We start from the raw sequence: 25368 nt of genomic DNA on the forward strand, positions 1-25368 counted from the left end.
GTCAAATATTCAACATTGTTTCAAAACATTAAGTGCTGTCATAAAACCTCATTTCACAAATGCACTAAGTTTTAGGGGCATAACATTCAGTTAATGTAAACAAGAGCCAAAAGTCTAGTGAACATAAAAAAAAAAAAAAAAAAAAAATCCAGGATGACCTTCCTTGTTCTTGCCCTCCCACACTATTTACAAACTAAAATTAAAACTCTGTTCATTTTACTGAGGAAAAATAAAGCTTGCCACCCACCTCAATCTACTTTTGCTGCTGACTCAGCTACTAACTTTTAAAATATATCCCATACAAGGCCTGTTCCTCCCCACTCCTATTTTCAGTTATAATACTGATGTGTTTAAAACCTTTAACAAATTCAGCCATCTGATATAAGCTTACCTTTAGTCCTATTAGTCATAATCCATTCTAAATCCTAGATTTTAAGTTTCATAAAGTATTTGTTCATTTCACAATGAATAGTTGTTTCATTGCTATTTTAAGTTGAACATTAAGATGCTCTGATTCTCATCACTGGATGCACTGAATAAAGAATTTCCCTGCAAATCATAGGCAGTACTGTGAGGTTTTTATATCTAGCAGCAAAAAAAAAAAAAAAAAAAAAAAAATCCAAGAGTTACAGAAATACAGAAATATACATTTTGAACAACAAAGAACTCTTTATTTTACAAAATGTATTTCACCTTTTCAATATTGCCTTTGTAAATGTACTTCATGCTGCAATTACTTACAGTAAAAACATAATTTGCAGCAAATTAAAGGTGCTCAACCAGTTCCAATATTTTGATTTTTATAAGGTAAAATATTACGTAGTTGCACATTTGATTTTCAGATGTGGTCCTTTATTTGCTTTAGTTTGTTGAAATCACAGTGAGAACTTCTCATCAACTGCCTCAGGCCACAGATTGAATGAAGATATTACAAGCACAAGTGTTCTTTACCACAAAATCTTTCCTTAAGCAAGTGAACCAAAGGCTAGCGTTTCATTTATTCACTTGCTGCTGTATATGTAGGAGGAACTCATAGTAGGATAAGGCTGATTCTGTTCTGTCTTCAATCATATTTTGCAGGAAGCTTGATTTCAATGGACTGTCATCCCTTCAAAAAGAAAGTAAGTGTTCAAATGAAATAAAAATTCACCAAAATCTACAGTGCAGCGCTGTTAAAAAGTTACAGGTCAGTTGCAAGATGCTTCAAAAGCTGCCTAAGGACATACAAAGACAGGATCTCAGAGAGCCCTTGTGATTAAACCCAACCAATACGCTTATCAGTGTTTACTTCATTTATCTGTCATTGACTAAAGATTGTTCTGTGACATTTAGAACTTCTACAGATTAAGACTAATTGGAGATACTGACAACAAGTCGTATCTGTTGCTAAATCTCTTAGTTCACAGCATGGACCACTTAAAATTTGTATGAAGAAAGTGCAGTATAATATTTAATATCCAAAAATACATTGTAAGAGGTCCCCGAAGAAGCAGAGACTGTTAAAAGGAAACAACACAACACTTACTTTATTATATACAGTATAGGAAAGAAGGGTCTCTGTTCTCTCAGCCAAGAGATGAAAGCTATTGTTCTCATGGATTCTGCAGTTTCAAGTTCTGGGAGATGTGTCTAAGAGGCAAAGAATACTGTTAATATAGACAAGATTTTTTTTCAGAGGAATAATAAGTAGGACACTAACTATGAGTTAAGCTCTATCCTAGTCAGGTATAAAGAAACCTCAGACAGATGAGGTCCGTGATGAATAGTTTCACTCTAGTTTCCTTTAAAGGCTTGAGACTGTCCAATGCATTGAACTAGTAGCAGCAGTTGGCTGTCAGAATGGTGACAACTGAGCTGTGATCAACACCTGTATTACTGCAGAAGCTGAAGGGACTTTCCCATTAATCTGCTGTGCTACCTATCCCCAAATATTCTCAGGCTTCCCCCACAGCTCTGAGAAATTTAATCATCATCAGCCTCTTCTTAGTGTGCTTTCAGAGCAAGGTCTAGATTAAAGTTTTAGCCTGGAGAGCTACAGAATTTTTTTTCCTGAAACTGGATTTATAGTGAACCATACCTAGAAAGCCAATATTTGAATAGTGGTATTTTAATTCTAGTGAAGATAACTATTCTGGCTGCACTGCATGACTGATATACAAAAAACAAGCACGTACCATATTCTGTGGTACTGAGCCATAATTTGGAACTCCAAGTACTTGGCTGATAAAGTTCTGCCCACAGTTCTTTCCAATCCACAGAAACAATACCTGAAAGATATCCAACAAAGACAACATTAAACAATGTAAAACTACATCTTAGTAGTCTTCTAATACACATTTTGAGTGATCAGCAAGAATCTGTCACACAGTTTTTTTCACCACCATACAACTTACAGAGCCAGCATCCATAAGATAAGCACCATCCCTACTCAACTTTTCCACAGACAGTTGGAGAATGGGTGGCTGTGGTATGGTTTTATCATTTATGTTAAGAGCTCCCTAAGGGGAAAAAAGAAAAAGAAAAACCCCACAGTTCACATCTTAATGCATGTAACCAGGCATAAGAACAGAAGGCTAAAATAAGAGCAAGATATAGTATATTGAATACTGAAACTGAATACTTTTCCTTCAATTAGGTTCAAGTTTTATTTCAAGTACATAGCCTACCATTAGACATCTGAAAATTTTATTTAGAGATGTGTACTAGAAGCATCAAGTTTATCTTTGTTAATCAGTTCTAGAATTTGAATATCAGATCTGTTATCTACAAAAGTTGTGATTTCTAGAATTATTCAAGCTTTTCTATAATCATTCTCACACTGTTCACAAAATTACTTTGACACTTTAAAATAAGAGAACTATAGAGAGATTAAAAGGTAAAACATCTCTATTATAATACTGTCTTTAACTGCATGTGATTTATAGCATAAGACAACAGTACAAAGCAAAAGTGAAATAAGCTGAAAAATCCTTCCTCGTCCATCCACTGCTAGACCATATCTTCACTACCAAATTCATCAGTCCAATCCCAAAGAACAAAATGCAGAAGTATACCAAATGGAGAGATACAAACGAGGAAATGTTAGCTACCTACCTTTAATGTGGAAAACTTTTGTGAAGTTTTTAAACAGAAATTTTCACATTATACACATCTGTGGAACCAAACACAAGCAAACCATGCAGTAACATGAAAACTCACCTCATCTGTGAGATTATCAACTCTGTACAGGTTGGGATGAGTCATTAGCATGAGGTAAACAAGGGGCTGGTTCTTAACTTGACACATGGTAAAAATGCGTTCATCTAAACGTGTATTTGTACCAGTTTGGAATGCTTTCTGCAAATAATCAAATGTTTTAATTTGTCAGTTAAAAGAAAGTTTTGAATTGCATTCAAAAGATAGTTTAACACATCACCTGTTTTATTACCAATTTACTTACAAGTCAGAGTGCAGCCGTAAAAATTATCTCAAAATATGGTGCTTTACCATTGCTATTTTACTTCTCCATAATTTTCCTTAGCATGTTTCATATACTATTTGCATGTAAGTCCCATTATTCCCATATCTGGTTCTGCAACCAGCCATGACCTTGGTAAACTATTGGTAATCCTTTCTAGCAATCACTACAATTGAGATGAAAACATCTTAAAATCTATCTTTTCTAACATAAACCTCAAAAAACACTACTTGATAAAATTTAAAGTTTTGGAACACTTTTCTACTGGCTTCAATGTGTAGAATCTTATGGGATCTGGACTTGCAATGACCCGCAATTCCAATAACTGCAAGTCCTTAGCTTGCTGAGACTAAAAACTGAGCTGTAACTGAAACAGAGGCCCCCCCCCCGACTGGGTTAAATGCTTGCGTGGTCTTCTACATGAAGGTCAAACCTCAGTGAGAGCAAGCTAGGAAGCAGCATGCTTGTTAATACAAGAGGTTAAAAAAAAAAGAAAAGAGAGAGAGAGAGAGAGAGAGAGCGCTGATTTGTAGTATTGGTTGAGGAGAGTCCATAGTCAAAAGATATTTACCAAAAGCCGTTTCTTCAAATTTTTAAGCATCACAAAAGATTGGGAAATGCTTTAAACCTTTTGCAAGGACAGCCAAACACTATATCTTTGCCAGCAAGCTAGATCTTTTAATCCATTCTGAACTATTGTGCAGATGGATATTGCTAGAAACACACAAATACTAGATTCCTGAAAAACGTTCTTCCATTACCTTTCACATTCTCTAGAGTAGTTACACAGTATCTTTAATGTTCTCCTACTCCCCTGATTGCACCATTTATCCTTTTGCTCTTAAACAGGCTACTGTAGTTTAGTTCTAAACATTTTCACTATCCCATACTGCTTTCCTTTACAGGCAAGAGCAGAAGCCCTTTATATTACTCTGACACATTTGCTTCATAAAGTTTTCTAAGTCCCTTCTTTTTGCATCAAATGACAGGCCCCACATAAAAATGCACAGTCACTATCTGTCACCAAAACATATATTATCTGCTCAGGCCTAAGACAATTAGATAGGCTTTGTTGTACACTGACCTTTCAGTTACCAAGTTCTAGTGTGCACAGAAATGAAACTGTTATCTCCTGAGAACTGTTTATGAAAGAACCATTCCCAAATTTGTGAAACATCATCTCAATATCCTAATAGCAAGCAGCAGAAAGGCAGGCTTTTTTATTAAACAATCTAAATCAAGCAACTTCTCTTTCAGCATTTTTACAAGACTCAGAATTGAGATGATAGATGCTATTCTGCACCTCAGAGAAATACTGTTTTACTTCATGCTGACATGCCAAACACAATCATCCTCTTGCATGGCTTCCTTTTAATTCTCACCTGCTTTAAGAGTGCCAGTACATAAAGAGGGAAGAGTCGCAGTGAACTGGGGGCCATGAGACCAGGTTGTTGAATACTTAGGACTGAAGAACGGTAAGCAGATAAAGAGTCTATCACTGCGTTGACCAAGGCATCCCGAGCATCACTCAGGCTAGCAGAAACAGACCGATCCACAGCTAGGAGTAGAGTATGAAGATTAAGTGGCTTTTCTTTCTTTGGTGGGAATACAGTCACATATGTTAACTTTCTCATTTTAAGACACATGCAAACATATGTTTATAACTTACTATGTTACAGAGCAACGTAAGAAAAATGATTCAAAAAACAAGCCAAGAGCCCAGTCTGCTATGTTAGCCACCAAAAGCATGATGATGTACCAGATTAAGATCATAAGTCAAGTTGACAACATACGGTCATACTGATACATTACCTAAGACAAGAATAAAAAAGTGCCGAAGCCTTATTTGAAGAGGAGAACTTTTCCTTCTAATACGATTTCCCAGAGGGCAACTACTCAAAAGCTTTGTGTATGCAAGTGCAAAATCCCTAACAACAAGCTCTGATCATGCTTACCCATATTGGCCAACAGTCCCATGATAGCTTGTACATCTGCCCCCAGATAAACATCACTCAGCGTTGTTACAACAGGTAAGCACATAGTGTGGACACGAATTCTTCTTTCGCCTACAAGAAAAGAAAATTGCAGCCTCCAAACTCTACTTTCTTTTTATGAAGTGATACAGGAAATACCACAGCATACTCAACTTTTGCTATGCCTAAGTATTGGAATTACTTGGATAACTTCTTCATTAACAAAACAGTTGATCAGTGTTTGACTAAACAAGCAAAAAAATTAAGATTTAATTTGATTTATAAGCAAATGGTGAACCAGACTGTTTACAGTAGCTGTTAATTACTTAGTTTTCAGTTTCCAGATTAAGCCTACCAGAGTAAGGTTCCCAAGAAACCTTTTGATTTGAAAGAAGCAATAACATCAAATACATGCAGCAACACATCACAGATCTGATCTTGGTATTAGATAAAAAAATATTAGTGTAGTTATAACTGAACTGTAGCTTATAAACATAGACAAAATGCTTATCTATATACCATACCGTTATTATAGCTAATGCTAAGTACACATCTTACCTTTGCTGGATGTGTAAAGCAGGGCGGACTGAAAAGAAACAACTTGCATGTCAGTAAGACTCTCTTCTACTGACATTTGCACAGCATATCCTGCATCTGGATTCACGTTAGGCAATGACAACAAGTCTGTAGATCGCACAAAGAAGTTCCCGTGGAAGGTATGAATGGAAAGACCTACAAGGATAAAAAACTAATTATTTTTATAGTCAAATGTGAACTACAGACACCATTTGCACATCTGCAATCATTGTTACATAGCTATGCATCAGAATATTAAGATTCTGCTCAATGAAATAAAGCATTTTCATGAAAGGTAAATATCCTAAATACACAACTATTCCGTAGAATCCACAAAGTCTAGCAGAAACCAGGAATTCAAAAGCCAAATCAATGCAGAGTAATGGTAAGTCTCCAGACTACCATAAAGTCCCTTGTTGAAAGAATCATCCAACAAAATTTGCAGTTTTAACCACTGTTGATATCAGTAAAGGTACTGCATTTAAAGTGCCAAGTATAGTTTTTAAAAATGATTTGATTCCTCGTACCGCATTTTACTTCGCTAATACTTGTCTTTTAACCATTTAAGCTTACGTAAAGCCAAAATACTACGGAAATGTTTTCAAATAACAAGAAAAAGTGTTCAAACCTTTGGTGCATCTTATCCTCATGACGGCCTCAAAACCAATCTTTCTAGTTAAATATCGTTTGAGTTCCTTTTGTAATTTCTCCACCTGGACAGGGTTGTGTTTATGATGGTATGACTGGTAGTAATAGACACTACCTGCAGAATACCTTGATATACAGCCTGAAACAGAAACAACATACATTGGCAGAGTGCAGAGAGTTGCTGCTGCAGTCTTTAAACATACTAGTTTTATTAGTGAATCCAATATTCTCTTTAAGCATTAAACTCTTTACACCTGCAAATACCTCTATTACATAGTTGGTTCTGCATATAGCAATACAGATGAAATTACTATAAAAAAACAAAACAAAAATACACTGTATCAGGTGTGAATTGTTTTTTCCCTTGGTCTGAAGAAAGTACAGATGCTATGTCACTCGAAAGGTTATTTAAATTGAAAGAAAAATGATTAAAACACTATTGAAGCTTACTCTAAAGATATTCACACTGATGGCTAAAAGGTAGAAAAGAAAAATATTTCCAGCAACTTATACCAGGATCACAAGCACCTCCCAACTCACTGAATAAGAGAAAATATGAAAACAGTTATGCTAAATCAGGAAATACTGAAAGATTACATTCTGTTCACAGTGTCTCTGCTCATCAAGGATGAATTCACATTTTGGCACACTACATTTATTCAAATGAGGTACCAATGTTAATATAGGTTCTATACATTTGTCAAACGTGTAAAGGTTTACAGTGGCTTTATATGACTTACCTAAAGAAGCCAAGTCAGAATACTGCCCGCTAAGAAGAAATAAATCTACTGCAACCTGCTGCCCTGAGCAGTCCAAGGCTAACTTCTTGTAAAAATCAGTTGATGGCATCAGATGTATGTCCTGTTAACACAACGGAGTAGCAAATCAAACAGATTAACACATTTACTGCCCATTTTCAGGGACACTAATGATTGATTCTCCCTCACTGATTTCAGTGATGACATCTCTGTTTGTTTTTAACAACAAACAAACAAAAAAATCAGATCATTAATCTGAGTTTACACTGGTTTTTTTTTATTTTTTTTCACCTTTCTACTATATAATAAAGGAAGGTGAGCTGAACAAGACAACCACAAAGTTCACCTAAAACAGGCAGTTCCAGAGCCAAATACATTTCTAGAACAGAGACATCAATCTTTTTAATCTTTTCCTTTTCTAACCTTTGCAGTTGCTCTTTGGTTTGGTTCTTCTCGTGATTTTAGTGCTCCCATTCCCACAGATGGGAGCTGTGTCTGGAAGACAGAGATTCTACCACCAGTTGGGGACATTAGTTTAAAGGCAGCCTGTAATGCAGGCCCCAGAGCACTCTGGGTTTCCAAGGACTTGGTAAACATCTGTGGCAGGGTCTTCAGTAGATCTTGAATTAGCTACAATTAAGAACACAAAAATATTGTGAGTCAAGTCAGGAGCTTTCTTCTTTATAAAGCTGATTGTTCAACATACATATACATGTATTAGTACATCTGATGTTAAAGTAGAAAATAAAAAGCCCTTGCTCAAGTCAACATTTACCAACCTGAAACAAGACAGTTTTACAGTGATAGATAAACTAAGACATCTATTTTTTTCCACTACAAACCTGGCAATTAAACCACAGGTATTAAAGACCATTAAGTAATCCACAAATTATCAAAAATATTACATGAATGTCACATGTTACTGAAGACAATTCTTACCTCTCTGTTTTCATTTAAATTTACTAATAAGTTTTCTGGCATTGGTATAAATACATCTGGAAAAACAAAAACGTGTTCAAGTTACTTTTAAAAAAAATCACATCAGGCTTTCCCCAATTGTATTTGCTGAATGCTACCCCCATTGAAAAGGTATACCAGCAATGTGTAAACCCATTCAAGCACAGAATATGTGGGTGTTTTTTCCCCCCTCCTCCTTCGCCTATCCCTAAACATAGCTGTGGCTAGAATATTATTTTAGAATAAAAATCAAGAGGATGGTTCAATATTAGTGAAAGGTGACTTGAAACTAGGAAGAACTAAGCATCATTCACTACAGAAGCTACAGACTTTTACTGAGGATCAGTATTTCAATTGGTATCATAACAGAAGTCTAGATAATTGTACAGATTAGATAAAAAGTCAGGAAGACTGACTTCGCATTTCAAGTCCTGAACATTACATCTACGAGAGTTAAATAAATAAATAAATAATTATATAAAAAAAATGCAGCATTGCTCAGATATTGGGGCTTCATAAAAGATTCCAGACATACGCTACTTCTAAAACCATTACTAGTGAGACTAGTGATGTGATCTACAAACTCCTAGCACATATATTTTTAAAACAGTGTCAAAAATCAGTAGTTATTAATAGATACTAATCACAGAAATTCCTGCATACCTTCTATATCTGAAACTATAAGCATTTGAGGCTGAGAGAGACCTTCCTGAAGGCTGTAGAAATGGATTGTGCTGTCAAATGTTATGAAGCCTATTTTCGTTCTAGTGTTCCCAGGAAGCCTGAAAATCAGACATATGGTATTCAGCAAGATGGAATTTTATTTCTGCAGAGTTAAAAAAAAAGAAATCCACTGCACCTGTCCAAGGTTGTTAGGATGTAGCTAGCTTAACAGCTGTATCTTTTTGCAACAGCTTGACTAAGTCATTTTAGAGAAAGAGAGGTGTAAAGGAGCTCATATTAGAATTACCTAGCAGAAGCTCAAAAATCTTCCAAAGGGTAAGAAACAGATGGATAATACTTAGAAAGAATAAGATGTCTCCAGAGCAGCAACAGTTGTTTTTTTTTTTCCCCTTTTCTCTCCTTTTTTTTTTTAATGGAAACCTTATTCTACAATGTGACTCTGTAGGGGAGAATTAGCATAATATTCCAATACAGCTATGTAAAGTCTTGAAGAAAACAGATGCTCCAATGAAAAATGCTTTGTACTACTTAGTACTGGACTGCAAAATCCTAACTGTCTCATTTGAAGTCCACTGTAACATCCCCTTCAGAAAGGGTTGACAAATACAAGAATCCCACGGTGAGATTTTGAATCAACTTTTAGCTTTTTTTCTTATCTTCTTCCTTTACAAAAGAAGTCAAGTAGAAAGTTGGACATCAGCTCTACTGCACGGATACAGACCTATCAAAAATAACACAGGCCCAAAGAAGAAATAATCTACAAAACACTAAGCAGCATTTATGCAAGTTCAATTAGCATTTATTTTAGGAAAAATAAGTTAGATGGATGTGTTCCTTTGAGTAAATGCTTATTTAAATATTTCATAGGAAGTAGTTGTATGTTAATATCTAACATGAGTTACCTAAGTCCTGAAGGGTAAGCAAAACAGAAGAGATTCTAAGGGGAAACAAAAAAAAAAAACAAAAACAAACAAAAAAAAAAACAAAAAAAAAAAACAAAAATACTTACAAGTCAAGATTGTCTAATAAGGTCTTGCAAACAGTATTCAAGTATCCTGTTTCTACTGCATTATGAGAAACATCAAACACAAAGAGGTACACAGGTGGCTGAGGTGGACGTAGCTGAGAAAAGAAAGGATTTCCATTATTTTTAAAATGACATTTATTAGATCTGTATTTTTTCATTCCACTGCAAGTTTCAATTGTGGTAGTTAGAACAGCATACAGATGACAGCTAAAACTTCTAGAATTACCTGATAAGAAACAGATGCATTAAGAATTGTGGCTTGCTTCCCAAAGACCTACAAATATCTACATCCTCTACATACAGAAAGATTTTGACATCATATCTATGTCTGTTTAGAAATGAAAAATTCCCATCTAAAATTCTTCCCAAGACTTCTTGGGTACACTCCTTGAGAAAGTAACTGCTCTACACTGAAGAGCATCCTCTAATAAAAAGAGTTTTCTTTCCTGACTTGCCTCTGGAAATAAAACAAAGAAAGAGATTGATAAAGAGCAAATAAAGCCTTACCATGTATTCAGATGGAGCCATAAATTCAATAGTAGCATTCTGAACTTCAGGTCTTTTATGAGGTTCTCCGTAAGCTCTTGTCACAGGATTGTACATGAATTCTTCAGGAACTATGTAGATAAGTTTATAATATTACTACTTCACACTAGTATTTGCTTTAAAACGCAGCACAGCTAATATATCAACTGTTTTGTCTCTGCTGGACAATACTTCTTAGAGAACCATACCACGGAGGGCAGCTGCTTTGTATCCTAGCAGATAACATTGGGAGACCATTTCAAACTCACTGTGGGTCATTAGTGACCACTGTCTCTGCCTATGGGAAACACTTCCTATATAACACAGCCACAGCATGACTGATGATTCCTCACAGTATACTGTGATTATTTAATTCAAAACTAGAGTTAAAAAGGTTAGCCTTAACATAACAATTTAAGCCATTAAGCACACGTAGGCTTACCATCATTCACTCTATAACACAAATTGCATTTCCATCTCCTTTGGTCTAGAAAGCTGACAAAAGGGTTAATATATGTCCGGCAGGAACGGCATCTCACAATAGTACTTGAAGTGACCACTGGCAATTGCTGGAAAATAAAAGCTTCCCATTTAAAAATGTCAATGCAGAACACTTATTGATTTGTGATAGCAACACTATTTACACTATGCTTCATGGTCATCTAGTCAAACCATATTTGTTTAGAAAGAGGCATTAATGAAGATTTATTTCTGCATTCACACAACATTTTCCCAATTCAGTGAGACGACCAGAGCTGAGCTCTAACCTATTTTGCTGTATATATTTCTTTTTCAAGCCACTTAAGTCTTAAATTTTGTATTTATAGTTTAAGCCAGAGTCCTACTTTTATTCAGAACAACAAACTAAAAAAAAACTCCACATATTTGGAAAAAACTTAAATTGTGAAAAACTAGTAATGTTTAAAAGATGCATTCCTAAGTTCAGAATGTGTCCTGACTATCTGAGAACATCTAACCCCATTTAACTTTATTAATTCTTAAATAAGTTAAGAATTAGTACTCAGTTTGGTATACAGGAAATCACTAGCTACAACTAATAATTATGCGACAAAATAAAGTTGCCCGACCATTATCATTATTTAAATGCACTGCCTTATGTCACAGTGAGATTTGCGCTACCTCCAAACTTTGTTGTTGTTGAAGTGAATCTTGACAGCTTAAAAATAGCAGGGAAAAAAAAATCTCAAAAACATACTGTGATTTGTAAGGAACGGGGAAGTGTCAGTTACCAAGATACATTTTTGTAAGGCAAGATTAGATAACATACTTGCCCTTCTTTTATAATTCATTGCCCAATTCTGAACTCTAGTAAAGGCAAATCTTCAGCATACTTCAGCATCTAAAATTTTCAATAGTTTGTCATACCGATAAGTCTTTGAAAGGATGAAGCAGGAGCCCCAAAGGAAGTTTGGCTTTATTCAGTAAGGCTTGAGTTTGAGGAATATTAGTCAGGGTACAGCGGAACAACCTACATGGAGGACAAAGAGTTATTTTCAGAGGCTTTCAGGTAATAAAGTGGTGATTTCAGTAGCACATAGTATCCTTTTTACTTTCAGAGCTGGTGACAGCAAATCTCCGTTTCCAGAGAAAATATCTTCTCCAGCTCTGTGAAATCACTCCGATTGGTCTGAACATGACCCATAGTACATACTTTGAGCTCTTATGCTACTTTATATCCATGCTGTTCATGCAAAATTGAGTGTCACTTGAGCCAGTCAAGTCAAAGTTAAGCCTAACCGTGTTCAAAGTTGCATCAAATCTTTATACGCTAAGTGTTGCTTTGGAAAACAATTTTGAGATGGCCCTATATACCAATTTGAACTTGTGAAGTTTTGAAAGTTGTCTTAAAACTGTAACTTTGAAAGGTGCCTTAAACAATCCTGCAGTCATATCTTCGGAGACTTCAGAACTCGATGGTTTCCAAAAAGTGCAGATGTGTGCAGTACATTTTTAAAATTTCAATCCAGCTTGTTTGTATTGTCAATTTTACAAAGATATTGTTATTTCCTTAATCTGTAAAGCAAGAGTACCTTGTAATGTATAATTGGATTGATTTGTCCAATGAGATTACTTTAAACAAGAGGCTGGTAGATGGTTGTTAACTGTCCATTTACTGTTTAAACAGTTCTCTTCAATACAGAGTTCACTCTTGTTTCTGCATTCACAATGTGTTTGGTATACCTCACGCATGTGGATGTGATTTAATTTCTGTTTTAATCTTTTCCAAATCTTACTTATTTCCAGCTATATTGTAAAGTTCTTGTACTCTGCCTATTTGTAACTGCCTTGCAAGCAATATTTTTCCTCACTTTTCCAGGTGTTCTACACAGACACACAATTTTCTTGCATACTCTGACACAGGTTTAGAAAAAGCACTTAGCAGTTAAGAACCCTAACAGGAGGATTATGAGATCCTTTCAGAACTGAGGATTGAGATATTTGAATCCACAAGTCTTACTCTAAAATGAAATTAGCTGGTCATTCAAATTCTGGTGTACGCACTACATAAAGAAAGGAATAATAGTAACAGCTCAGCTAACTGCCTCAATCTTGACTCCAGAGAAAGGATCATTATCAGTGAAACTTCTGACAGTTTTGTAAATAGCTATGAGGTGCTTAACTGATGGAATTAACCTCCTAAAAATATTTTTATTTTACTTTATTTTATTTTTTGGGACAAAAAAAGCAGCAGCAAGTGGAAACAAATGCTTTTAAAACATTTGCAGTAGAATATGACTGGTTAATGTTACTGTACACATGCAACTTTCACATTTTGACAGTCTCTTGAGACCTTAAAAATATTTCCCGGAGGATTTTTCTGAAGAGTACCATGTGAAGCTTCCTGTCTTCCTTTCTTCTTCAAGAAGAAAGTTGTTCACAAAAAAAAGAGCCATGGCTATGTAACATCACATTCAGTTGAAACAATGACATGAGTTATACCATGACATAGGAAATTAAGGGATTGTTTCAAAACTAGGAAGTCATCTGCTAATAACTGGAAGACAGCAGTTATCTGGACAGTACAATGTACACTTTCTGCTGTGTCTTCCTCATTGCAAAGTTTACAATACTTATTATCTTTAACACAGCGAAGCCAGTTTTCAAAGTTTTCTACTCCCACAAAATTAAGGAAGCGTTTTATGAAGAGTTATGTTTACAATTAGGAATTTATACTTTAAGGTTTTTTTGATGAATTATAGCAAATGAATGGTCTTACTCAGGATTACAATTCAGCTTCTGGATGTCTTCATGCAAGTTTGGGACAGGTGCCTGCAAAATGGTTGTAGGAAGAATATTTCTTTCTTGAAGAAGATTCACAGGTCTTAATCCTTCTTGCTGCAGACTCAGGCCACCCATAGATGCAGTTAGGTGATTAGGGCCTAAAGGAGGCTAGAGTCATATAAATTTTCAGAAGTTAATATAGCTTTGGATGAAATCCACAGTTCATTTAAAAAGCAGGTAAATATTTCCTTTTCTTTTGTGTATAAATTATTATTGTATTATAATAGTATATTTATAAATACTACTTGTTACATAAACTTGGACTTAGGTTTGCAATGTAATGGAGGTAAACATTAGCATACGTTTGCTCTAAAACTTTTCAAATACAGAGGCTCAGTTGGCAAAAGTACTTCTCAGTTTGCCTTGAGAGTTCAGAAAAAAATACCAAACATTTCAGCTAACAACAACAGTAACTTGAGGAAAGAAAAATATGCTCGAAGCAGCTGGAAGTTTTTAAAATGGAAATATTTTGCAGAGCTTTGAGGAGAGAACATTTCAGGAGGAGCTGGTACACAGATTTTCCAAATTTACTGAGGTAACAATGAAAGCATTAACTTCTGGCTGCATCTATGGATGTTAAGCAAATGAGGCACTAAACAGCAAACCATAGAAGTATTATTCTTAGATGCCTGATACACAGATTACCAGTTTTCTTTAGCCAAGGGCAGTAATCTTGCCCTAGGAGGTTGTTTTAGAATATTCGGGCAGCAAGGAGACAAAACTAGAAAGTCTTTACCTGGTGGAAAGATTTTGATCCATCTGGGTACTGCAGAGCAGGTGCTTGCATTCCTGGTGCTCCAGGTGGAGAAGTATTTTGGTAGCCTGGTGGCAAGTTAGGATATGAATATCCAACACTTCTACCCATCTTAAGATTCTGGAGGGCAGGAGATTGATGTGTGGTTGCTGAAGGCAGAGAAGACATACTTCAAATAAATTCCTGAAGAACTGCAGCTTGATTAATGCATTAATATTGTGGGAGATATTTTGTTTCATGTTCTTTTTTAATTAAAGTACAAACAATTCACAAGTAGTGTCAATCTTGCAAAATCTTGATAACATTTCAAATTCCATTCAAATTTCTTTTAAGACAGAAATCAAACAGACTACATACATTTGTACATAAATATTTAAACCTCATTCTTTCCCAAAACTCTTAAAAAGAAGTTACGTAATAGCAAACTTATTTAATTCCAAAGCCTTACCCATGAGGCCACCTCCTTCTATTGCATCATAGCTGTTTTGAATTGCAGATCCATCACTGGCAGCAGATGTACCATCACCTATAAAGACGACAGTCTCAGTAAAACTTTTCCTAAATTATTAAGAAGTCGTAATAAGGCAAATTAGAAGCAATTCTACTGTCTGGATGAACATGAGGTTATCACAGTTTGGATTTACTTTGCTTCTGTCCCAGAACAAAGCTGAATTAAGTATACATCTTAGTATAGGTCTCGCATGTGGTCTCCATAATAATGTGACCTCCAAGGACATTAATAAGACCCCACAAGCTCTTCTGAAGAAAAAATAATAAAAAACTTCCTATATTTCTTGTTGAGTAAACTGTTAAGTTACTTTATAATTAAGGATTCTCCATAGATTCCAAGTTAACATGCAGTAAGGTATCAGACAGCATTCCTGGTCAGGGGAAGTGTCTGTGTTAGCTGCAGTTTTCAAAGCATTTTCAAATTTAGGTACTGAATTTCTAGAAGAATTTTTTCACTGATAGCACATGGAAACATCAAACTCCTTTCACTTATACACTCAGTCCAGTGCTCTTTACTGAACAACAAAAGTTCTGATATGGTCACAAACCAACCAAGTTGTAAGTTCTAGCTGAGATAACAAAAACCTTGAAATTCAGAAGGCATTCTCAAAGTACAGCTTATGCTAAACTTACTATATCTTAATAGACAGAAACAAATACCTATTGCTAAGGAAAAATTTGTATGCTATTATATACAGTCATTAAAACCTCCAAACACGACCTGGATTAATGAACTTACTGCTACATTATATGCTGAATGCTACTGGTAAGAAGCAATCGAGCCATTTCACAGACTAAACATTTCTTGCTCTCCAGGAGCCTGGAAATGTTGCACTTTTTCTATCACAAAGAAAACATTTTCTAGGCTAAAGCAGTTTCTGTTGCCTTTTATACGTTCAAAAGTAAGCTAAATCTGAATATACTATTCTTGTATTCACACCATTACTATACACAGGAAACTGTCAATCTGAACATGCAAGGAACCTTACAAACTACTTTCAGAAAATGAACAAGTCCAAGGTGTACATTTCAATGCTTTAAACAAAAGGGACAGGCATGGATACACAAACTGGCAAGAAATAGCAGAGTCTGCATTTTAGCTTTCTTTACAGAATAAGATGATACAAGTAGAAGCATACAGATTGCATCCTCTGTAGCAGTCAGGGATGCAGAGTAAACAGAATTTCTCAATACCATTTTAGAATACCCAGAAAGAAGAGATGGCAACCACAGGAGACATGGATGTGTCAAATACCACTTTTGACTTTGAGCAGTCTTTTAAAAAAATAAATAAATAAAATCACCAACCGGAAATACTTTGCTTCCTTCCATGTCCTTACCCTCTTCCTTTCAGATAAAGTTATACTGCACTAGTATCAATTTTATTATATGAATCCCTAATTAAAAAAGGACATTTGACTTTGTAGGCTGTATATTAGCACAAGTTGTAACGTTCAAATTCAGCAGAAAGAGCAAAACTATTTCTTACCTTCTTGATTTGCAGATGAATTTAGCAGAGACTGTGATACAGAGTTATTAGGTGGTGCTGCTGTCAGTGTTGATGGCCTAATTAAAGGTGGACCACCAACTGGAGGGGGTCCTAAAGGTGGCCTTGAAGGAGGGTGGAGTGGAGGTAAAGGCTGAGTCACTGGTGGGGGTGCAGATCCTGTGAAGAGACTCATTTTTAGAATGGGTTTAACTAAACCGAAAAGGTCACAGAAACTTTAATAAGGCACACAGAATGAACTGTCAATATTCCTCTTATTCAAATAATAAACAACATAAGATAGAGCGTAAAAGGTTTTACAACTTCAAGCTGTTTCTGAGATATTCCCAACGCTAGGTCTTGTAACTGAAAGAGATCATGGTAACATCTATGTGCAGTGATTGTTGGCAAGAATTTCAAGAGCCACAGAAAGCAACCTGACTTCAATTGCTCAATCTGGACTTCATAAAAATTATAATATAGTCTCACACTATACAGAGTAGAGTGAACTGGTAAGAGTTGAAACAGATTCCTTCTGACAGAATGCTCATCTTCCATTTTAGTAACTTGATGCAAAAAAAAGCAACATACAGATTCTGTAGCTACTTAAACTACACAGGAAATAAGATATCACATATCACATGGAAAAGTCATTGTCAACAAGTAGTTTGTACAAACCTATCACGCCAGCATGAGGTGCTTGCTTTAACATTCCAAATTAAAAAAACACAGAAAAGTTCATAGCTATATCTTTAATTTCTAAAAGCAGTTTGTAACTTTTTGCAGAAAGCTCTAAACTAGGAAAAAGTCATTATTTCCTCTAGAACTTTCTCAAGCTGAGACATTTAAAAACCTGCTGCTTTTCTTCCCTTAGAGAAATGCCAAATCCTAGGTGTACCTTTGCCCCTTTGTTCCCATTATTCCTGGGTCAGTATGTCTGCCCTTAGTTAACTCTAGGAAGACACCAATGTCTTTTAGGTAAATACAAAAGTTAGCCTTTCAAGAGGTAAAGCCAAATTGTCCAGCATCGTCAAGTCTTAACATGACACAGAAGCTCACAAACCATACGTGAAAGTATATTGAAGAATTCCACACCACACAGAACATTCAACTTCATGAGATGAACCTGCATGGTATGGTCAGATTTAAGGGAAAAGGAAGAAGAAAAGAAAAAGAAGAAAAGTCTAGTGAAATTATCTGATTGATTATTTAATGTTGCATACTGCAAAACAAATTAGCAATTCTTACACACAAACAATACTATTATAGAACTTGGAAGAGATTCTGTTTCTTTGAGAAGCTGTTCAAACTTAGCCATTCAGGCAGAGAGCTTGCAAATCTTTGTTCCAACTACAGAAAAAACGTGATCAGCAAAATAAGCTATATTAATTTTAACAATGATCACTGTTCTACAAAAAACTAGCAAGGAAATTGCTCAGGAGGATTTACTGTTGCACAGATATAAGAATTCTCATTTCAGTCATTCATTCTTATTCCCTATACCACTTAATGAAATTTATCATCATTCCCCTCCCCTCCTCTGAAGTTCTAGTTGTTTATTCCAGTAAGTGGTTTGAAAGTTTCATGAATTTTATGACCTTAAGATAGTTTGAAAATCGTAACGCTATTAGCTGGGCATGTATCAAGAAATTACCACCAAGAAAGATGTCTAATACGAGGTTAGGAGCATCTCAAGAAAAAAAAACATTTGCTTTAACATTTAAAATACTTCAGTGTGCAATTCCTATTAGAATGCTCAGAGGGAAAGATGGTTAGAAAAACTCTGTAATAGCAAACAACTGCTTGGTAAAGAAAAACTGGAGTACAAGTTTGTTGCCACAATATTCACAGGTTATGCAAAAGAGCTGTTAGTGTTATCAAAGCTTTTAGCCATTACCTACACCAGCACACAAGAGACCAAAACAGAACATAGACTATGGAGGTAATAATTCTTCACATCTCAATTTCAGAATACTTTCTAAAGACTAACAATATTAGACAGTGAAAACTCCAAGTTTAGATGAAGAAAGCTTTCCATTCAACAGGACTATTTCAATGTCATCGAATACTTTCCAGTTTTGTTTCCAGTCTGTACTCAAGTCATTTGCACTCTCCTGACTGAGACTGTTCTGAGAATGCCCCAAATTAAGTGATTAATAAAAAGGCTAACAAGATTTTAAGCTACAAAAAAATCCTATGCTCACTAAACAGGACTACAGTTTTCAACTGTGAAATCCAGAAGTCCCAACTGACAGAAGCATGCAAATGCTCCAACAGCCACTCCAAAGAACAGTGAAGGCAACAAAAACAGGATTACCCACATACAGCTTTCCAAACAACAAGACATCATTCAGAAATTACCTGCTTCAGTCACCCAAACCAAACCTAAATGCCTGAACTGCACACAAAACTTTCATTTGAACCCAAAGAAGCCATCCCCAGAATTTGTGATGTGCATTTTCTCAATATCTGTTTTGACAATCCAGTTCTACAAACAAATAGCTGCTGCAGAGTAAATCTGATATTCTTTTCAAAATGGAAAGAGAGAAAGGGACATTAGCAGTCATAGAAAAAAAAGAAAGAAAGAAAACCAAAAAACACAGACACTATTGAAGAGTTATGGTTACCTGGCTTCATATAGTTGTTCTGAAGTGGAGGACCTCCTGGAGAAGCAGCATATTGATAACTTCCTGGAGCATTTGTATTTCCTGACAGTGATGTTGGTGGTTGAGTTGATACTGTCCCTGTCACATGAGCCAAATGGCTTGTTTGAGACCCAACTGGATGACTCACAGAAGTCTGGCTATACTGCCAGTTTGAAAGCACTGGGGAGCTAGCTCCAGCAGGAAAACTACCAGCAGATGACACAGCAGCTGAGTTTTGTAGTGCAGGTGGCAGCACGTGTTGAACAGAACCTGTTTGTTGTACTGGTGACCCAGATAGAGGTGCCACTGTTGGCCTATTGAGAATCTGTCCAGGTCCTTGATAATTACTTAATTGAGAAGCAATCTGGGAGCCACTATAGTTATACTGTCCAGAAGATTGATGTGGAGGAACCTTGGCTGGCATCTGATGAGAATATGATCCTGGAACTGAAGGGCTATACCCCTGGCCATCTGATGAATGCATCAGCTGATTTTGAACAGGACCTGGAAGATAAAAACCTTTGAAATGTCAGTATGATTTCTGAAAATAAGATGTTCCTGATAACCTCCTTCCCTAAGATTTTATTAATCTCTAAGCCATACGATGATTTTTTAAACAACAACCAGGAATAAGCGACAGAGGTATGGCTACAGACAACATAGATTCGTAGTATTTTGCTATCAACACTCAGATCCATTATTTTTACCACTGCTTTGTATAACACTACAACTCACGAAGCAGTTCAATGTCTGAGCATAATCCATCATCTTAGTCTGAAATTCACACACCATACTATTTCCATCCTCAGAAACAGGGAAGGCAAGCCAACCATAGACCAGTGCTCTCCCACACAACTGGCAGTAGTACAAAATAGCAGACTGAAAGCAAAAGAATTTCTTACATAACCATCTAGTTCCACTAGAGGATTGACAACAACTTAAACTTTAAAGGAAAGACATGAACAGCCCATATCAGCATAGGTCACCATGTTATTTCTCAAGTGACAAAATTAATCTATGAAAGTCTCTGTGGTTAATTTTAGTAAGAAAATTATACATACATATGTTACTCATGTAGAAAGCAAGTTGGTCAGGAACATGGAATGAAGGATAAAGGTATCAAAATAATTCACAAATCAGGTAGAAAAAACTTGATAGCTTGACTTGATAGGGAGACAATATAAATTTTCCAAGTGAAATCCTTTTGACTGAGCCAAGTATACTAGATAACGTATGACATTGCCAATCACGACTGCTTAAAGATCATCAAAACATTTTCTGATGTTGTATAATTTAAATTTATTTTAGCCAGTCACACTATGGCTGTTGCCTTTTTTTTAAAAAAAAAATCTCTAAACACACTTTGAATATTGGAGACATTTCATATACAGTCTAAAGAAAAAGCCTGTAAACATGAGAACTGCAAGAATTCTGACTCTTCTTTGAAAAATATGCTGCAGAACACATCAATTAAGTTTTTACAATGGATTTTGTAAACAGATTGTTAAATTTAACTTACTAACTCTAACAACTGAGATCTATGTGATAACAAGCATCCCAACCACACCACCATGTATATTTATACACTAACATTACAATAAATTGTAAAATATGTATTGCACTAAATATTACATATTGTACAAAAACATAAGAAAAATAGTTTCATAACTTTATTATTCACCTTTGCACATGGCTAGCCTGGTCAAGAATCAGAGGATTTTGATAGCACTTTTAAACACTGCTTTCCCTGAAGTTTGAGGATAAGGTAATGAAAATGAGGTAAAAACTGAAAATGAATGATCCTGTACTTTCTATGGCACCCTAAAAATCTTAATTCAACACAGCATAATATTCCAAATTTTAACTTCCCATACTAAAGTAAGCTCTACAAAAAGTCTCGATAGCCTATGCTCAGTTCTTGTTTTCAGGACATGCCTGCATGAATTTGCCAACAAAACTAAAGCAACAGCGCTGAGGGGTGTGAACCCTTTCCAATGACCTTCACAGTTGCACAAAGACTTCTCAGAATTTGCTATTTTGCTGCTGTTGGGTACTAGTCTTGATCTGACCTCTTTACTGAAACCTGTCAGAAAGCATATAGGCTTTCTCTGTATGCTGCTTATTTCCTACTTCATTCTATGAAGCCCAGGAACCAACAAGGAATTCAGCATAGGCTATAGATCACCTGCACAAGAGTAAACCAGCTAAGGCTCAGAATACCACAGGGGTGAGTTAGTAACACAAGAAAGGGCACCTGTTTAACAATGAAAGAAATCTGTAAGAACACAAGGTCATTCAATACAGCTAAGAGATCAGGAATAGCACCAGAATATTTAAGTGTTGCTCACTAGTTTTATACAAAGGGTCAAAATATTAGCATGCTAGGCTAGGATTCAAGTTCTATTCTCTGATACAAGAATTTCAGCATGACCCAGTCAAAGTCAGTTATTTTGTGTGTTGCTTTCACCAATTGCAACCTTCAGGGAGATAAAGAACAAATACAATAAAAAGCTGAATTCTAACTGAACAACCATGGGAATGATCACCATCAGTGCCCAGTTCAGCCGATTTTGACCCTCCATTTCCCAGACATATGGAGAGCTGTCCAAAGCCAAATTCTTCTAAAGCATCTCATGACCTCAGAGTGCCAGTCTAAGATATCGCGATTACACCAAAACAATTCTAAAAGATCCATTTATACTTAAAGAATGCTCACTATCCTATTGTTTCTTCTTTGCATTTACACTTCAAATCTATTAAGTGAAAAGCAAATGAGTACCAGTATTCTATATTCACTTAAATGTAGATTACTACGGAAAGAAAAAACAAAATGAAGTAGAGGAAGGTTGTTACCAAGCAACCCAATGCTCAGTACTGAAAAATTTACAGGTCAATATACAGTGCTGCTATAATGATTTACTGCCTTTGCTGGACACATGAGTTCAGGGAGTTACCTGTGAAAAGTAAGGTGAACAAAGAGTTGAGAGAAAGAGCTGACAGCTATATAATGATTTATATTCTGTGGACAGCTTTCTTACCACACACACCATTAAGAGTACTATTATAACACTTGACAAAATGTGCTCCAGACTGTTTTTAAAAGATATTACTTTTACTGTAAAAGGTCACAACACCTTCTCAACATATATTTCAAACAATACCAAGAACAGTTCACACTTGAATAATCCAATTTATTCAAAGGCCAGTAACCTAAACCAGATCTCTAACATACCGTAACAAGTGCTTTAATTTTATTACCTTGTTTGCATAACTCTAAGTTTCGGTTCTATATTTTTTATACATCTGACTGCCTGACAATCTGAAATTCCCAAACCTTCCAGTATGTGATTAATCCAAGCTATATCAAAATTAGCAAATATAAAATGATGCCACTATGCAAGTCAGCCCATTTTGTTACTTCATTAGTTAATGTTCTTTATTTTGTGCATTCTCTACTTGGACCATAAATTCATCAGAATAGAGGCTCTCTTTTCAGATTGTATTTTATCCACTTCCTACACTGCTAACTCTATAAGCAACTGTACAGTTGTTTGTAAAATGTGATTTTGTATATTACTTTGAGAAACAGTAATAAGCTGCCTACAAAGGGGGAGGGGAAAGACAAGTCAAACCATTTAATTACTCATGTCTAAAGCACAAAACTCAAAAGATCTCATTATAACTGAATTGTTTAATGTAGAATAATCACTGAAACACAGGCAAGAATGTAATTAAGGAATGAAGTACAGAGGATACTCTCTATATATGTGAAATTTGGAAGTACTCCCAACAGCACAGATTTTCACACATAGAAAACTAAGACACAGAGCAGGCTGTATTGCTTTCTTTCCAGCTTAAAAGGTTAGTTAGCAAGTCATTCAGTTTCAACTTCAGCACCTATTTTTAAGCACAGATGTATTTTTTTTGGGGGGGGAGGGGGAATAAAGGTTTTTCCGCATTACAGCATACCAAAAAAAGAGCAAGTTAGTTTTACATGAATGACAAGATTAAATAAAAAAAAATCACAGTGAGCTTCAGTCTGAACTTCGCAAGGTCCTCCCACTGCAAAAGATAACCACAGTGCCACATGTACAGCCAGGTTCCAAAGGGTCAGAAACTACGACGACTGTCTCAGTTTTAACACAGTCAGGGATATGCTCTGAAATACTAAGTCTGAGGCAATTCATTTAACGTATTTTACCTAATTAGGACAAGCATGGATTTTTCTGAAAGCCATTTTTGACAGTTTTTAAGTTGACAGACATGGAAAAAAAGTATTTTGAGATACTTTTGTCATTAATAGGTCAACAGCAAGAAATCTTTATAAAGATTATTTTATATGACGAATAAATATGTTTTTTTTCCATAGCAACACTTAACAGGACGTATCTAAAACTATGGTACATCAAGTCTCCTACTTATGGCAACTCCCAATAGCTTGCATTTTTGAAGCATTAAGCTTGCTACCCACGAGCAGCACACGTAAACAGCAGCACGTAGGCTTCACCCAGACGTGGAGCCCACGTCCTCTTTCAATTTGCTTTATGCTCCAGTATGGGGAGATGGGAGTGTAAGGAACCATCAATCGCACCCCTCCCAATATTTTGGGGGGTTTTATAGTTTTGATTAAAAAAAAAAAAAAAATATTAGCCACATTTTCCTCCGAGATGCAGGTAAATGCGACGAGGCGGCTGCGCGCCCGAGGCCACAGGGAGGGTTGCTCTTGAGGCACCGCTCGCACCCCCATCCTTTTAATTAAACCAGCCAAGCAACCGATACCCGAGGGAGCCGAAACACCCATCGACCTACCTACCGCGCGCTACTTAAAATAAAAATAATTATTATAAAAAAGGTTTCGCGGCGAGGGGCCCGCACCGACCTCCCGGGGCCGAGGCCTCCCCGCGGGCACGGGCCTCGCGGGCGGCCCAGGGCGGGGGGACACCCCAAGGCCCGGAGCGCGGCCGGGGTCCCCTCGGCGCCGCCCCTCCCCCCCGCCCCGGCCCCCTCGGCGCCGCCCCGCCGCGGCCTCCCCTCAGCGCCGCCCGCCGCCGCCTCACCGTTGCTGTAGGGCTGCTGGCCGGCGCCGTTCTGGCCGCGGTAGCCGGCGGCGGGCCTGGCGGGCTGGGCCATGGCGGCGGGCTCGGCGCCGTCCGCCGGGCTCGCTGCGGCCCGGCCCCAGCTCAGCGCGGGGCGGGGAGGGGGGAGGTGGGGAGAGGAGGGGGGAGGAACCACCCCGCACCGGAACTACCGGGCAGGGCGCGCAGGCGCACTGCGTACACGTGGCACTTCCGGGCCAGCGCGCTCTGCGGCAGTGGGCGGGGCCGCGCGCCTTAAAGGGGCCGGCGCGGGCGGAGCCGCCTCGTGGGGGCGGGCGGCGGGGCGCGGGGAAAGCCGGCGGGGAAAGCCGGCCGCGGCGAGGGTCCGGCCGCGACGGGCGCCCGCTCGGGCGGCGGCGGTGGTGGCGGGGCCCCTCGAGCCCCCTCAGGGTGACACTGCGTTTCCCGCAACCCTGCTCAGAATTAAAAAACAAACAAAAAACCCCACCAAACCTAACGCTGCTCGTGCCGCGCAGCGTAACGCACCTGCGGGGCCATCTGGTGCGAACGAGGGGGCGAAGGACTGACTCAGCGCCCGCCGGAGCGTGCGAGGAGTCCACCGCGGCACCCGCTTGTTCCTCTTTCTGCATTAACGTCCTTAATCCAGCATCAAGGGGAATGTCCCTAGACTAGGAACGATAAGAGCCGGAGGTGTTCTTTCATCGTGCACCAGAGATAGTGGCCTTAATTTTTAGTACTGTTTCTAAGTCGCGTGCTGTTTAGCCTTGTTTATTGGAAATTCTCCATCGCATCGCTGGGAGAGCGGGTAAACCCTCCTGTGAATTTCCTTCCTCGCTTCCATTGGCACTGGGGGACTTAGGTCTGCTGCTCTCATAGCAGTGTGTGTTAAAAATAATAATTTTATAAAAGAATGGAGGCTTTAAATACAGTAAAATCCCTTAAATAAGGCCTTAAATTCCACTGTTTGCACCTGTCCACTACACAATGGATTTTAGAGCTCACATGGGG

At 37.3% G+C, this 25368-nt stretch overlaps 1 protein-coding gene across 1 annotated transcript; it reads right to left on the reverse strand.

Moving 5' to 3' along the window:
* Nucleotides 1–645: 645 nt before the first annotated feature.
* SEC24A (SEC24 homolog A, COPII coat complex component) lies at nucleotides 646–24462 on the reverse strand. The gene is made up of 23 exons (XM_062587195.1): nucleotides 24361–24462; nucleotides 19286–19807; nucleotides 16662–16838; nucleotides 15111–15188; nucleotides 14645–14811; nucleotides 13844–14016; nucleotides 11992–12094; nucleotides 11048–11174; nucleotides 10588–10697; nucleotides 10063–10175; nucleotides 9033–9151; nucleotides 8352–8407; nucleotides 7836–8042; nucleotides 7395–7515; nucleotides 6635–6793; nucleotides 5989–6162; nucleotides 5413–5523; nucleotides 4840–5015; nucleotides 3199–3336; nucleotides 2394–2498; nucleotides 2175–2267; nucleotides 1526–1629; nucleotides 646–1108 (listed from the first exon to the last, which is right to left on the reverse strand). The coding sequence occupies exons 1-23, from the start codon at nucleotides 24431–24433 to the stop codon at nucleotides 994–996; spliced, it is 3321 nt and encodes a 1106-aa protein (XP_062443179.1). The 5' UTR covers nucleotides 24434–24462; the 3' UTR covers nucleotides 646–993.
* Nucleotides 24463–25368: the final 906 nt, after the last annotated feature.

Source organism: Rhea pennata, chromosome 14 (genome assembly GCF_028389875.1).
Source record: "Rhea pennata isolate bPtePen1 chromosome 14, bPtePen1.pri, whole genome shotgun sequence".
Classification (NCBI taxonomy): domain Eukaryota; kingdom Metazoa; phylum Chordata; class Aves; order Rheiformes; family Rheidae; genus Rhea; species Rhea pennata.